Source organism: Vulpes vulpes, chromosome 3 (genome assembly GCF_048418805.1).
Source record: "Vulpes vulpes isolate BD-2025 chromosome 3, VulVul3, whole genome shotgun sequence".
Taxonomy (NCBI): Eukaryota; Metazoa; Chordata; class Mammalia; order Carnivora; family Canidae; genus Vulpes; species Vulpes vulpes.
Window position 1 is genome coordinate 119,057,239 of NC_132782.1, and position 14,855 is coordinate 119,072,093.

The following is a 14,855-nucleotide window of genomic DNA, read 5'->3' on the forward strand; positions in this document are numbered from 1 at the left end:
TTCTAAGACTCTTTTGAGACTTCAATAAAGCTGTCTTCTCTGGCCATGACATATTTAAGAATGTAAAATGAGAAAAAGATCTTTGAAAAACATGAGAGGACACCTCAAATGTAATTATCAGGCAGCTGTATTATATTTTAGTATTCTGTTAATCTTCCACTCTTTAGGAACTGGTCTTTCCACATAGGCACAGAATCCTTGAATGATCATTAATGATGTGGTCTGAGCTACATTAACATATTAAGACCCTGCAGTGATGATATTAATAGTTCAATAATTCTTTGATCTTCTAATTCATTCAGCTACCATGTCCTCCTTTCCCTTCTTACAGAGTATGGAGTCTGTGGTCCATCCTTACAGCGACTTCCTTTCATTCATTCTCATCTCCCTTGCCCTTCTAGTGCCCATCCCATCATAGTCTCCTGGGAAAACCTGATCCTGCTTAAATCCAATTCCCCATCTCTCCATGCCTACACCCCAGCGGCTAAAATGTAGTTGGATCATTTCTCCAACTATTTTGAAACAAGTCTCACTTTAAGTTCATGACCATAAACCTCAAAGGGACCTTTAAGGCTGCCAGGCAACCCTTCCTGAAACAGGGAGCTTTGGAGCCACCCACTCACTCTTGCTTCTTCTTCCCTACTCACCATTGTTTTCCCCTCTCTTTTCCTTTTTGTCCTTTCTCCTCAAATGTCTCAGGGCTTAGTTCTTGGAACTTCTTGCTCTTTAGACTCACCCAAGAGCCAGGGCTCTTTACCCAGCCTCGTGACTTTATATACCACCTCTATACTGACCTTTCCAAAACAGTTATTTCAGCCTAGATCAGCTCGTGAGACTTCCTCCAGCCTGACCTTCTCAACTGCATTCTTAGTCTCCACTTGGACATTCAACGGATACCTCAACTTCAACATTTTCATAGCTGAGCTCTTAAGTTACCTTCCCAAACCTGCTACTCACCCAGGCAGCTCACCCTATCTCAGTAAATGGCAATTCCATTCCTCCAGTTGCTTAGCTTAAAATTCTTGGAGTTGTTCTTGGTGTCTCTTTTTTTCCCTCATCCTCGACAATCAATCAATCAGCAGATCTTCTTGACTATGCTTTTAAAATACATTCTGAATCTCACCACCTCTTACTATTTCATCTTTAGTTAAAGGCACCTGGGTTATTGCTGTTATTTCCATGTAGAATTCTCTTCCCCTGGACATCCCTATGACTTCCTTCTTCACTTTGTTTTTTAGGTTTCTGCTCAAAGAATATTCTGTGACCACTCACTCAATAACAGCTCCTGGCCTAAACATACTAATCCCCAGTTTTCTAAGCCTATTTAATTTTTTTGTAGAATTTGTAGTATCTGAAAAGTATATTTAAAACAATTTTCTCCCCCATGCTCTGAGCATAATTGCATGAGTGTAGACTGTATCTGTTTTGTTCACCATGGAAACATGAAACTCAAAACATCTCCTAGCACATACTAAGCACTCAAAAAATGTTGTCAAATGAACATATCAATGAACCAGTGATGATTCTGGGGTGCCTTCCTTTGCAAAACAGAGGAAGACACAAGAAGAAAATGATGTTTAAATTCATTTCTCCCCATTTGAATTCCATATGTGGCTATATCCATATATTAAAGAGCTTAGAAAAACAACAGCCACACAACAAGATATAACTGAGTTAGTGAATATTTTAGCTGAGAGCTGTCTATATGTCTATGAAGATCTGTTTTGGCAGAAAAAAAGAGATTTGTAAACATTGCTATGGCTTTTTATAGTTTTTCAAACTCAAATTACATTGTAGACAAGTTTTAATTGCTGTTGTGTAGACAAACTCTTGGGGTCCCCTACAACATATTTCCATGGTGTGGCATGCAAGCACTGGCAACACATATTTCCTGAGAATCACCTGGTGCCAAGGGACAACATGAACCAGCCATGTAGAGTCTAGTGCCGTTCCTCAACCTTGGCACTATTTACATTTTGGGCCAAATAGTTCTTTGTTTTCCTATATACTGGTGGATATTCAGAAGCATCCTTCACCTCTGCCTACTAGATGCAGTAGCAACTTCCGAGCTGTGACAACCAAAGTCCCCTGGGGGTGGTGGTGGTGGGAAATCTTCTATGGGGGATTTTATATGTGACTTGTATGAGAACATATAAAGCAGTTATGATAATATGGTACTTAGTGACTGGCTAGTCAAGACCAATAAAAGCTAGGGATGTTTTAGAAGGAGAGTTCAAAGTTGGCTTTCTAGATCAGGAAAGACCCCATCTTCTCAGGTAAAGGTTCTTTCTGATTGACCCTTGCTGGAGGGAAGACCAGGAAAGGAGGAGTTTCCAGAAACAAGAAGTTGGAGAGAGAAAGAGTGGAATGTCAGAAGAGGAGGGGTTAAATTTCCCTTTGGTGTCTTCTTCCTGACTCTTCCCATGTTGCCTCTAATCACATGTTACATTGCCTATGGAAATATGAGATCAGTACTCTGAATGGCCCAGGTTGTTTTTTCTTTCTTGGCCAAATGAGGAAAGCTGATGAAAATTCATTTTAGTCACTCAAAAAAAAAAAAAAAAAAAAAAAAAAGAAGAAGAAGAAGGATGATTTGGGAAAAAGAGTTTAGATAGAAAGTGAAGGAATGAAAACTCTTGAAAAATATTTCCCCCTTACTATATTCACAGAGTCAGTGTGCCTCTGAGGGGCCTCCTCCAGGGGTGGCAATAAAGTGGCTGTAGCATTTTGCTGGTCCTTACCCCACCCCCTACCCTATCTTGCAACCTTATGTAGCTTTTGAAGTTCTTCCACATACATCATTTGATGATGATATGGATTTTTTTATATAAGTCATTAGGTGGCTTCTTCCTGTCTCTGGAGATGTATTCAAACCTCATTAGTGTTGTGACCCCAAGAAACTCGAGATTCAACGATGCAGGGTCCAATTCCAGGTCAAGAGGCCTCTTGTATTTCCAGTGTGCTTGACATGACATAAATGAGATGGAATCTGTGGAAGTCCCTATTTCTTCCTTTTCTCCTCCACTTCCTTGGTTTCTTTGTGTAGATTTGCATTTGGGAGATAAAGAGAGATCTCCCTCCTGTGCCTTCAAGGACTGCTTTATGATGTGCATTCATACCCAAGCAGGCTTGAGACCCTATGAATCTGTGGCTGTTCTGTTCCTAAAGAACTTCCAGTCCCCAAATTTCAAATCCATTTGCATTCCCCTCAAAAGGGTTCCTTCAATGTTTAACATGTGAAAGTACATTGTAAGGAAAGTTGAAGACAGGATACTGTCAGTTTCCCCTTCCCATCTTCGGAACAGTTTCATCTTTTGTTCTATACACCACAGAAGGATCAACTCAACATTAATTGAAATCTGGAAAATGATTTGACTCTATTCAATAAGGAATAAAGAAACTATTATGGTCATTTTCACCAAGTGGGTCAATCTAAATTCAATTTTGCTAATAAATATATTTCTTTGTAAGAGGTGTTTCATGAAAAAAACAAACAAACAAAAAAACAAAAAACCCAACCAAAATCATGACATAAGCCCAACAGTCAAGGATGGAAAACAAGACACACCTGTCACATAGGACATTTAAAGGAAAATGGTAAAATCAAAACAAGAGTCTTTATGTTTCCTGAAAAATCTTCATTCTGTGAATGACAGATGCTAGCTGGAATGGGCTATTCATGAGTCACAGATGAGATATTGTTTGCTTTCATTTAAAGAAAGTAATATAACTATTATTTTCAGGTCATAATCAATGCTGAACCCAGTGCAGATTCACTGGTATTTGTTCAAATTCATTCCAAACAGTCGAAATAGAAATTACAAGGTCTTTCATTTGTCACAAAGTTAAATGGGCACAAAACATGGAACCTGCCATTCTGTTCTCATGAAAAGCATCCTTGAAACTCACTGTAAGTGGGTTTCCTTATTTTCAATGCCAATGAGCAACAATGTTAATACTCTAACATTCATGTTTGAAACAGGATCCTAAACTGTTTTAATGCTTATTCACACATTAATCTTTCAGAAAACAAATGTTGCAGCACTTTTAACTTACAGCAGTCAAACTTCTGAGTGAAGCTTTCTTTTCTCTAACAGATGACATTCTTAGTACTGTGTGATGCATTGATTGGAATCAGTCAACATGCCTCACCAATAAGCTGATGGGTACACTTCACAGATATTCCAGATTCATACAGTGCAATGTTTCACAACACATAACACCATGAAATCACTGTATGAATCCAAGAATTCCTACCTCTCTTGTGGTTTGCAACTTGAACAGAAGAAACTGTTGACAAAGCTAATTTGGGAGCAACTGGATAGGTTTAAAAGAATGAACAGCACATTAGAAACAATAGTGAAACGTTCAGACTATAATAACTTATCATTAACCCACTCGAAAAGTAGCCCTGAATGACGAGACTATTTGTATAGGTCATTTCTGGGAGATGCTTTCAGCCACAAAGGATGTCTCGTATTGGGCTGAAAACTGTTTAACATTGTCAGTAATAAAGTTTAGAGGTTTATTTTCAGAGGCAAAAAAAAAAAAAAATCACCATTTAAGAATCCAGTTATGCAAGGATTATTCCAGTAACAATATGGATATTAGGATCCCCTACTGTCCCTTTCCTAAAAGAGTAGTTGTGTTGAGGTAATTCCTGGTATCATTGCCCCAATTCACTATGTCATTCTCTCTGGGTAACCAAAAGCTCATTGGCATATAAGCCAGTCAGATTATTTTTGTTGAACTGATGAGACATCACAGAACATAATCACAATGATCAACCAGCTGGACTCAGGCTCAGAATCACCTTGAATCTGTCTACCTTTAAAAAATGTCATCATCTTCTCAACATGTATTACCTTTGTGATGATATCGGCTTGCAAATGGCAGAGATATCTCTCTAAGTTGCCTGCCATTTCTTTTCCAATTATTCATGATGAGTTGTTTGTGAAAATAGCAAAAGCCGGGGAGAGCCTGATGCTCTTTGCAGATGTTGACAAGATAAATTACGGCTGCAGAGAACTGGCCTCTGTTAGAAAGTGCACCTTTAGCTAAAATTTCGAATTTAAGCACTTTATTTAACTGTGCTGCCTCTCAAATTCATTTGAACTCATTATCCACATTCTAAAAAACTGCACCTGGTAGTAGCTGGAGATTTCTGAAAGTTTTTCAGTACTGGGACACTGACAGAAAACATAGCAAAATAATTAAGTTAGGTCTGTTTCAGGTTTCGAACAATGCATAATCTTGTTCATCTCAAAACTCACTGTGGAGAAGTGTTAAGTCTTAGATCCTGTCTTGTATAATTTGTCGAGCTACGAAATTCAATGGGAAATACTGAGTGACATTTCACTGAGGATGCTCTCATTGAACTTGCCAAGGAATAAAGCCACTAAACCTCCCCCGAATCCTCACAGAATTATACTAATAGGGGTGAGCTTGATCTGTATTTCTTCTTTCACATATGTATGCAGAAACTTGAAAAAATTCATTTGGAGCAGATGATTAAGATAATTCTATTTGCTACTAATATATGTATCTAGGACAGTCTCGATTTCATCACTCTGATCAAGGACTGAAAATGCAGCCCTTCCAATTTGACTCCCCAACAAATTGCTAATATATTTTGTTTTGCTTAGCAGCTATTTCCTGGTTCCTCCTTTTGCTCATTTCCTCCTCCATCTGTATTCATTAGAGTTTAAAAGGAACATCCTGTATGTAATGAAGAAAGGTGGAAGCCAAAAATGTGCCTTTTTTTTTGAGAAGAAAGAAGGCAAAAGAATACAATTTTCTATTAAAATAAACTCCTATTTATACATGTCTATGTATATCTATCAGCTAGATGCTAATGTTAACGGGGATCTAACACTGCACTGCATCTGATGGATTTCACTGTCCAGCTTTTAAAAGTTCTATTCCTTCCAGTGTAATCACACTGCGGTAGGTGTCTCCTTTATTTATTTACTTTTTTTTTTTTTTTTTTTTATGTTTGAAGTCAGAAAACAATTACTGCTCTAAGGACAGATGGAAAGCAGTTTGCCCTTGATGCTATAGGAATAATTGTTCATTCATAGAGGATTCAAAGGGGAAGCCCCAACAGAGAAACTATACTGTGATGTGGAAGAGAGAGAGAGACAGAGAGACAGAGACAGAGAGAGGGAGACAGAGAGAGATTCGAATTTCTGCCAGTCAATATGGAGCAACAGTAAAAGAAAACGGCTCTCTTAGGGGTTACAATACTGCCTTTATGAATTTTCATCCCCAACCTTCAATCAACTGATGTACTGGTCAGTTTAGTTAAGAGGAGGAAAGGGCGGGGGGGAGGCGGTGGGAAGATGCCTGTACCAACTCACAAGGTTTTAAGGCTTTTTATTCATATTCCAAATTGTGATGGCAACAAAACTCTAGGCTTCTCTTGGGACTGAATGCCATTCGACCTAAATTTGATAAAGTGCTTATAACCTCGATGTCACTTATTTTTTTTTATTTTATTTTTTTTCCTCTATGCCATTTAATTTCTTCCTGTATCTTTCGCTACAATAGTTCCAGGACACTCTCCATATTAGAAATAATACTTGATTCATGATTCTTTCAAAGACACGGCATTCATGATAATGCTTGTGTTTAGTGCTGAGCAACAGTACATGGGATTTTCCCCCTAACCATGTGGGAGTTTATATCAGTAGGAATTTTACATGCTCCTACCTTGTTTGGGGTTAGAAACCTCAAGGGAAGAAATATTCGGCCATATCCTATTAAACTTTGGAGGAGCTGCACGCATCAGGAAAAATCAGGGTATGTTATTTTCAGCTATAATATCATTTGGTCTAAACAGAAAATTATATGGACAAAGACACAAACCACACATCTGCTCTTCAACTTGGTTGTGGATGCACTTAACATAACATGACTCCCGCACCAAACAAGAGCAAGCAATTGATGATTCCCAAAACATTGAATGGACATTAAATATATAGCCCCTTCGCTAACAAAGCCATATCCACTTACTTTTGCAATGAACTAGAGTGTTCTTACAAATAACCAAATAGGGACTTCAGCATTTCCAACTGTTATATAAAGCTGGTGCCTGAAACTAGAAGATAACACGAAAGAAATAATTTCTCACTTGAGGATTCCATTCTCTGCAATTTATATTTACAGATATGAACTGGTTGCATTAGTCTTTCATGAGAGATTCTTTGGGGTGTGTTTTAAGTGTGAGCCATTATCTCTGCAAAGAAGTGGATTTATTTCCTATTTTTATTTATGCAATTTCTCAGAGAAAGAAAGGGAATACTGGTGGTTCTGGCTTAAAGAAAATAATGCAAGGTGCTTCTGATCATAGCTAGGGTTTGTGGGTATGGATGTATATAGGACTTCGTGATTTTTTTTTTTTTTACCTCAACCTATGTTTCTAGAGTTTTTGGTTCCGACTTGGAAGTAATTATAAACATTGTTAATTTGAGAATTGATGTTCTTTTTCTTTCTGAGATTCACCAGTGTATACATAACTGTGAAAAAACAGAACAGCCAGGTTTAGTATTGGATGCTTTAAATGACTTTTGCCAAGGTGCATAACTATTCAAGCAGTCACTTCATGACTCCAATCTACCACCCATTCAGATCAGCTCAAAACTACAACCTTTGCGTCATCCTTTGGGACCATCCAAGTCCACAAAAACAGCTCTCACCTCTAAACTCCTATAGCATGTGTCTGTGCTCCTGATTTCTTACTGATATGTGGATAAGGCATGAGTTTTAATGTTGTTAGTTTAAAATTCATAGGTCTATTTCTTGTCTCTGTAATTAGATTGGATCTCTTTGAGGAAGGGCAAAGCCTAGCAGGAGGCCTCAGTAAATATCTAATATTGAGTAATTGATATCAAGTGGCTAGGCTACTGTAAACAGGTATTATCAGATTGTTTCCGCCATAATTAGATTATAACAAATAACATTCTTGCAGGACATGGTATTTTCACTATAACTTTGGTTTTTAAGTATTTGTTAGAAAAGCTGATCCACTGTTGCTCTGTGTGTGTGTGTGTGCATGTGTACACAAAGGCAGACAAAATCTGAATATTGGGATTACTGTATCTATTAAAATTAAAGAATGAAAAAAGAATGTAATAATACTTTCCATTTTTGTATCCTAGTGTTACTAAATAAGATACTCAGTAACATGTGGGCAAAATATTCAAGCTATTGACTGAGTTGCTTTTCACTTGAGCATCTTGGTGCTGGGTAGGTATTGAACTAACAGACAAGCCTACTCCAACTGTGGCGATCACTTTTGAGAAATGATTTTCATCCAGAAAATCATATGTAGAATATGATTTCTAGATATTATTTAGAAAAATTCTGGTTGTATATAGAAAATATATTTATTTATATTATTAGCTTCAATTTATGAATATTTTAGTTTGTTGAAGTTGTTCTCTCCATCCTTGTAGGATGGACAAATACAAGTCATAAGTAGGGGTACTGTTTATAAATTCAATGTTAGATATTCAGTGATTTGTTTGTCTTGAATGAGATTAAGTAGTATGATTATTTTGTTAATAAGCTTTACCAAGAAATTTAAGACATAAATTTATACCAAATCAATTTAAAGTGAGTCTGAAAATTAGCTTCATAGGTTAAACTATAGTCCATATTCCAATGTTAAATATTTGTTTATGCCTATTTTTAGCCTATTGTTTACCTAATGTTTTATAATTTTTCCCTAGGATGCTCAGGTTCCACTTTAAGAATCTTCTTATATGTATAAAAAGTTAACATAGGTCATTCTGCTTTTGAATTGTTAACTACCTGAATGTATGGAATAGTCCAGATAGATACCTCAGTTATGGTCTGATCCCTACCTATAATATTATTGTGTACTTAAGATGGTTTCTTGCAGGAGTAGAGGAAGGTAGCCCTTGTATTCATCTGGGAATATAATTAGACATTTTTCCCCCAAATAATTTCCATTATGTAGGTTGCCTAACTTTCTGAACAATCAAAACTCAGAACCACCAGCAGTCATACCATGTGGAACTCCTAATCTAATCTATACATATCGCTGGTGGAACAAAATTTTATGTGCTGTTTATTCCTTAGGAGGAAAAAATGTCCTGAAAAAAAAAAAGATACTGAAATGTGTGGCCTCTCCCTAAACTCCTATGGCACGTAACTGTCTGTTGCATACATGTTTCAATATTTGGCCATCATGAGATCTTTAATATGGTATCTCATTTTTTTTTTTTTTAATATTTAAGTAGGCTCCACACACTCAGTGTGGAGCCCAATGGAGGGCTTGAACTCACAACTCTGAGATCAAGACCTGAACTGAGATCAAGAGATGGATGCTTAACTGACCGAACCACCCAGGTGGCCCTCATCTTACTTCTTAAAAAGTTTATTTTTCTTATAATTGCAAGGCCACGTAAGAAAACAACTTAAAATTAGGCAGTTATTCTCCGTTTACTCCTGTTACTCTAAGATCCTGGCTCAAATCAATATTTAATCAATATTACTAACAGATGTTTAATTACCAGGAGTAAACCAGGCACATTGGAGGTGATATCAATAGTACAATTGAGATAAATTCTATGTTATCATACCCAATTCTAATGAAAATCTTTGTGTAATGTATAGCCTCTGAGAATTTTTAGCCAGTGGGCCACTTGTTTCGAGTAAGTGGAAGTTACAAATAGAAGACAAAAATTATACTGCATTAAAGGTATTTGTATTTCCTCTTTGGGAAAACTGTGGAAGAATTTATTAATTTCATTTTCTCATGGACTAATCAGGATATATATATATATATATATATATATATATATATATATATATATATCAGAAAAATAGGGTTTGGTCCCAGTTTTAGTACTGAGGACCCATCTGGCTGTTAATTTCTCCGGACTTCAGTTTCTTATCTGTAAATAAAGGTACTGGACTAAAAGATCTCTAGGGTTTCCCTCAGCTGTTAAGTTCCATCATCACTCTAGTGGTTCTCCCACGATCTAGCAGGGTCCCACTCAAGTTCATGGAAGGATGGAGCCTATTGTTCTTTGGAGAATCTATGGGACTGAGAGGGAAGGGAAAATTATTGCTCCATGTTTTGAGAATGGATATTTTGACTGTCATAGTGAAACCCAAACTGGAGTTGAGAAATTATTATTCCAGAGGAGGGCTCTCCACTGTGTCCAGTGGGGGTTATAAATGGTCAGTCATTCAAGAATAGCCTTTTATGGAAATCCCTATTTCTTAAGGATGCTAGCACAGTACATCTGGGAAAATGGACTAGACTCATCACAAGGACCTCCTTGACTGGCTCGAGGAGTACAGGGACCATAATCACATTCTCCATAACTCTCTCCCTAAAAAAAGAAACAAAATATCTGGAATGTCCATCAGATGCTATTACACTATTGTCACTGTTGAATTTTCAAAGCACAACCATGGGAAGTTTAGAAAATATCTATTTTGAGGAGATTTTTAAAAGATATGGTGAATGTAAGTAGAAGTCAAGCTGAATTCTATCACTTGGACAAATTCCTTAACTTCTCTTGGTCTTTCTCATCTGTGAGATGGGGATGATGACATTAGCTGCTGGTTGCTCTCAAGACTCAGTGAGTTAGTATCTGCTTGACACTGTAGTGAGCAGTCAGTTAAGTGTAGCTCTTTTCTTCCCATTTGTGGCTGCTGTTCTAATAAAAATCAGCTTACTAGAGTATTAACGGTTCTTTTTTTTTTTTTTTAAAAAAAAGATTTTTATTTATTTGAGAAAGAGAGAGAGAACGAGTGGTGGGGAGGGGCAGAGGGAGAGGGAGAAGCAGATTCTCTGCTGAGCTGGGACCCAAGGCGGGGCTCCCTCCTGGACCCAGGATCATGTCCCGAGCTGAAGGCAGATTCTGAACTGGCTGAGCTACCCAGGTGCCCCTGTAGTATTAACAGTTCTTGCTGAATTGGAGCAGAGAAACTACTGTGCTCCCTCTATGTGTTGCAGTCTTAATTATTCCCAAACCTGAATGATTCTGATATGGAAAAAAGCTCACTTAAGATAATAGTTTACTTTAGGGGATAATCCAGTTTTAGGGCCTCCATTGATTAATACTATTGCTCAGAAAGCAAGATAAGTTATTTTGGGATACTGTGGAAGAGGTTTTATTTTTAATATTTAAAGATAGCATGTTAATTTGCAAGTTTCTTTCCGTTAGAAGCACATCGTTTCAACTATGAATCAAATATGTCTTATCTGAATTTTGCTTTTCACGAGGGAGAGAATTCAGAAGACTGTTGTATGACAGTTTGGTTGTGGCACTTCACTCATTTTCATGTATCAGAAGCACTGAGATTCCAGTTATGAAAGTGAAACTTTGGAAGGAAATGTTTCTCCTCTGTGCCCCAGGGAAAACAATGCTGTATGTTGGAGAGAACTATGTTGGAATTGCTGAAATTATCTATCGCTGACGCCATAGTGATCAACTAGAAAGCAAGTTTGAAGCGGAAGGCTAAAATTTTATTCACATCAAGAAAGCTTTAGAGGTAAGGTTGTTTTAGAATATTAAGTTGTCTTCTATCATCCATGGCACCCCCTTCGCATGAACTGTAGAGGCTTTTAACTCACTTTGTGGGCACCCTTTAAAAACAGAGTAAATTGTGACCATGATCTTCCAAAAAAAAATTTTTTTTAGAAAGGGATTTTTTTTTTTTTTTGGCTGAGGGTTGCCTGTATTTATTAAACGACAAGTTCGCAGGCACAGCTTGAACAAGATAAAAAAATGATCTTCTTGAGTCTTACAATCATCTAAATTGAAAAGGACTCACAAAATTGAGCAAATAAAGCAAGTATTGTGTTTTAGGGAAAGGAAATACATTGCTAACGGAAGCTGCAGACCTGGTCAAAATGAACGTGTCTATTAAGTAGTAAAGTTTCATCAAATGAGAAGGTAGGTGAATTCTATTATCATGGTAGAATGTGAAGTCCTATTTTGGATATCAGACATTGAGCTGGAATCCTGCCTTGGCCACTGTCCAGATGACTTAGACAATTCATTTAAGTTTCAGTCGCCTTATCTGTAAAAGGATGATGTTGGAATGGGTACTCTTGACATTTCCTCAAAATACTAATTTTTACATAATTTTTTGGTTCTAAAACATAGTGGGAAACTGGGTGCCACCATGGGTATGAAAGGCCATTGCTGAGGGGATGTTAGTGAACCTTCCTGAAACATCCGTCTTCTGGGAATGAGTGAGGAAAACATCAGATGGAAGCAAAGTCACAAAGTCCCTCTGGGTTTATATAGCTACTGCTGCTGTTACTCAGGGAATCCAGAAACATTATTGATACCTAGAAAGGAATCTATAGAAAATCCTAAAGCTCTCCAGAAGAAGTCCCTAGGACCTTGGAGGTAATCTTACCATCTTTACAAGCAAGCTGCCTACCCTCAGAAATACAGTGTCATTAAACTGGTGGGGAAGATATAGTTTAATGTGATACCGATAGGCCTGTCCTTGAGATGGCACACAGTGTTTTATTTTTGCTGTAGGTGGCTATTTCAATAAAGAAAAAAAATTAGATTTTTACTGTTATACAATATGCACAAACGTTTCACAATTTGCATAGCAAATTTTATGAACTGTCTCATGTTCTATAATATACTTGATATCCCTCCATTTCTACCTCTTCCTCTGAGTACTGAGGATGTGTAGTGGTAGAGGAAGGGCATATATTAGTGTGGTGGAGGGTCACAGTCCCCTACTTCCTCTCTTCACACAAGATGTTTGAAACTTCTGTTGACAACACAGTGAGATACCAGAAAATAAACCATTTTTCTCCAGGACACTAAATTTTTGTGCACAAAAATGGATCAATTCGAGGATCAACAGGCCTAAGGTGCAGCGTGGTGGATTGGAAAGAGTCTGCAGTAAGAGTAAATAAAATCTAGAATTTTTCTTTCTAACCTCTTCTATTTCGTATAACGTTATACCTCTTGTGAAGTCAAATGGGCCTTTCTCATCATATTATATTGGTCAAGTTACTAGGCCACTCCGAGCCTCAGATTCACCATTTGTAAAATGGAATTCTATAGACATATGGGAACATCTCCCTCCAGTTCTGAGCAAAAGCTCTGTCTAATTCTTCCCAGGAAGTGAAGCACTTAGTTGGCCAGCTCCTTATTTATATTCCAAGAAGATGTCAATGATACCCACACACTTAGTGCGGGAGTTCACAGTTACATGTTTGAAGGTTCATCATGGGGTCTTTCAAAGGCCTTGGCTAGGAATTTCCAGTTGCCCCCCACAGAGATAACAGCAAAGGTACAGATAGCAGCTCACACTTAAAAAGTGGCTTGGCATTCTAAATTCACCTGGGAAGAGGTTAACATATGAAAAAAGTCAATTTGCTCAAGGTGAGCAATTGTTGATAACATTACTAAACATCTTTTTCTCCCTTTTTAGGTAGAGGATCTTTACCTCTCCTTCACTGTAATATTTTATTTATTCTTCAGGATTAAAGCAGTAGCTATGTCCTAATGTTCATTCAGTTTTAGGATAACCACAAAGGTTTCGTGAATGTGAAATGCTAGTTACACAAATATGAAATGGATCTGTGATGAGGATACTGGGCACATGATATAACAGAAGTCCCAAAGGCATTTCACCTGGGACCTGAGATTTCCTTCCAGAACATCAGCAAACAGTTCAAAATTAATGTAGCACACCATGCAATTTGCCATATAGCTACACTAGCCTGATCATTTTTTCCCTCATTATATAAAACCTAATTAGTTAAAGGGCAACTCAAATGAAACTTTTATTTGGGGGGATTTAGAAGTATTAAAGCAAAGGGAAAAAAACAAACAAACTCAGAAGCTCTCTGGATAGCATCAACATGATTATTAATAACCCTTGGGTGGGGAAATGATTAACCTTGTTATTTTCCTCACGATCCAGGTTCCTACAGTAAATGGGCACTGAACAAAAATATTTGGATGCTGTATGGAAAACAACCTTTACAAGGTCTCCAACTGGCATCAAATATTTTCAAGAAAACATCTCTGGGCTTTCTCGACAGGCTGATGGATCCCTGTGGGTAGCATTTCCCTTGTTTAACAGCCCTGTCAATTAAATCAAATTAGAGATGAAGTTTTAACTCCACGATGAAGGCAATGCTCATTATAAGGGAAAACAGGAAAATGGAATATTTCCCTGAAGTGAACCATTCTTTCTCATGGAATGAGGTAGACAGGAGGGGACAGCCAAACACCTCCATCAATATTCTATGCTTTATGTATCATGACCTCAATCACTTCAAAGGAATTTAAAGAAATAATGCATATGTGGGTTCACAGAATGTTTACATTTCTCTTCTTTTGTTGCTATTCCAAGACATACTTTTATTTACTTAAAAAAAATGCCAAGTTTTTTGAAATGGTGTTTCCTGATGTGATCTTTCGTTTCAGTGGCTGGCCTACCCCTCATCTCTGACTCCTCTGTCACCTGCTTTCTTAAGTGATAAGCATCCACACAAAGCTATTTGCACGTTAGGCCAGTTTGTCTTCCTATTATGGTCTTTAAAATATACTGTTTAACATAATTAGTGAAATCACTTGCTTTTCGGGACTAAGGATCAGATAACATATGCTAGAAGGTAATGATTAGTTTATCACTCTAGCAAAAACATCCACACCAAACCGACTATTAATTTGCATCATCAACATCAACAAATGTTCACTTGGATAAAATCATGAATGTTTACTTCTAAGTGTGTGATGCATTTTATATATATAAAAAAAATGAAGCCTGAATGAATTACTGCCACATTAGGTAAAAACAGAGATCACAAGGCTCAAATGACTATA

General features: G+C 37.3%; 1 protein-coding gene across 13 annotated transcripts in view; it reads right to left on the reverse strand.

Annotated features, from left to right (window-relative positions):
• Positions 1-14,855, reverse strand: part of NTNG1 (netrin G1) — a 307,376-nt gene that overhangs the window by 51,800 nt on the left and 240,721 nt on the right. For 7 of the 13 annotated variants that reach the window (XM_072754469.1, XM_025996456.2, XM_072754468.1 and 4 more), the window contains exons 6-7: positions 6,712-6,777; positions 4,258-4,317 (exon numbers count right to left, since the gene is read on the reverse strand). The exons of 4 other annotated variants lie outside the window; for them this stretch is intronic. In XM_072754469.1, coding sequence (XP_072610570.1) covers positions 4,258-4,317; positions 6,712-6,777 — 126 coding nt within the window. The remainder of the gene's footprint in view (positions 1-4,257; positions 4,318-6,711; positions 6,778-14,855) is intronic. 2 more of the 13 variants (XM_072754474.1, XM_072754478.1) reach the window with 1 other exon arrangement.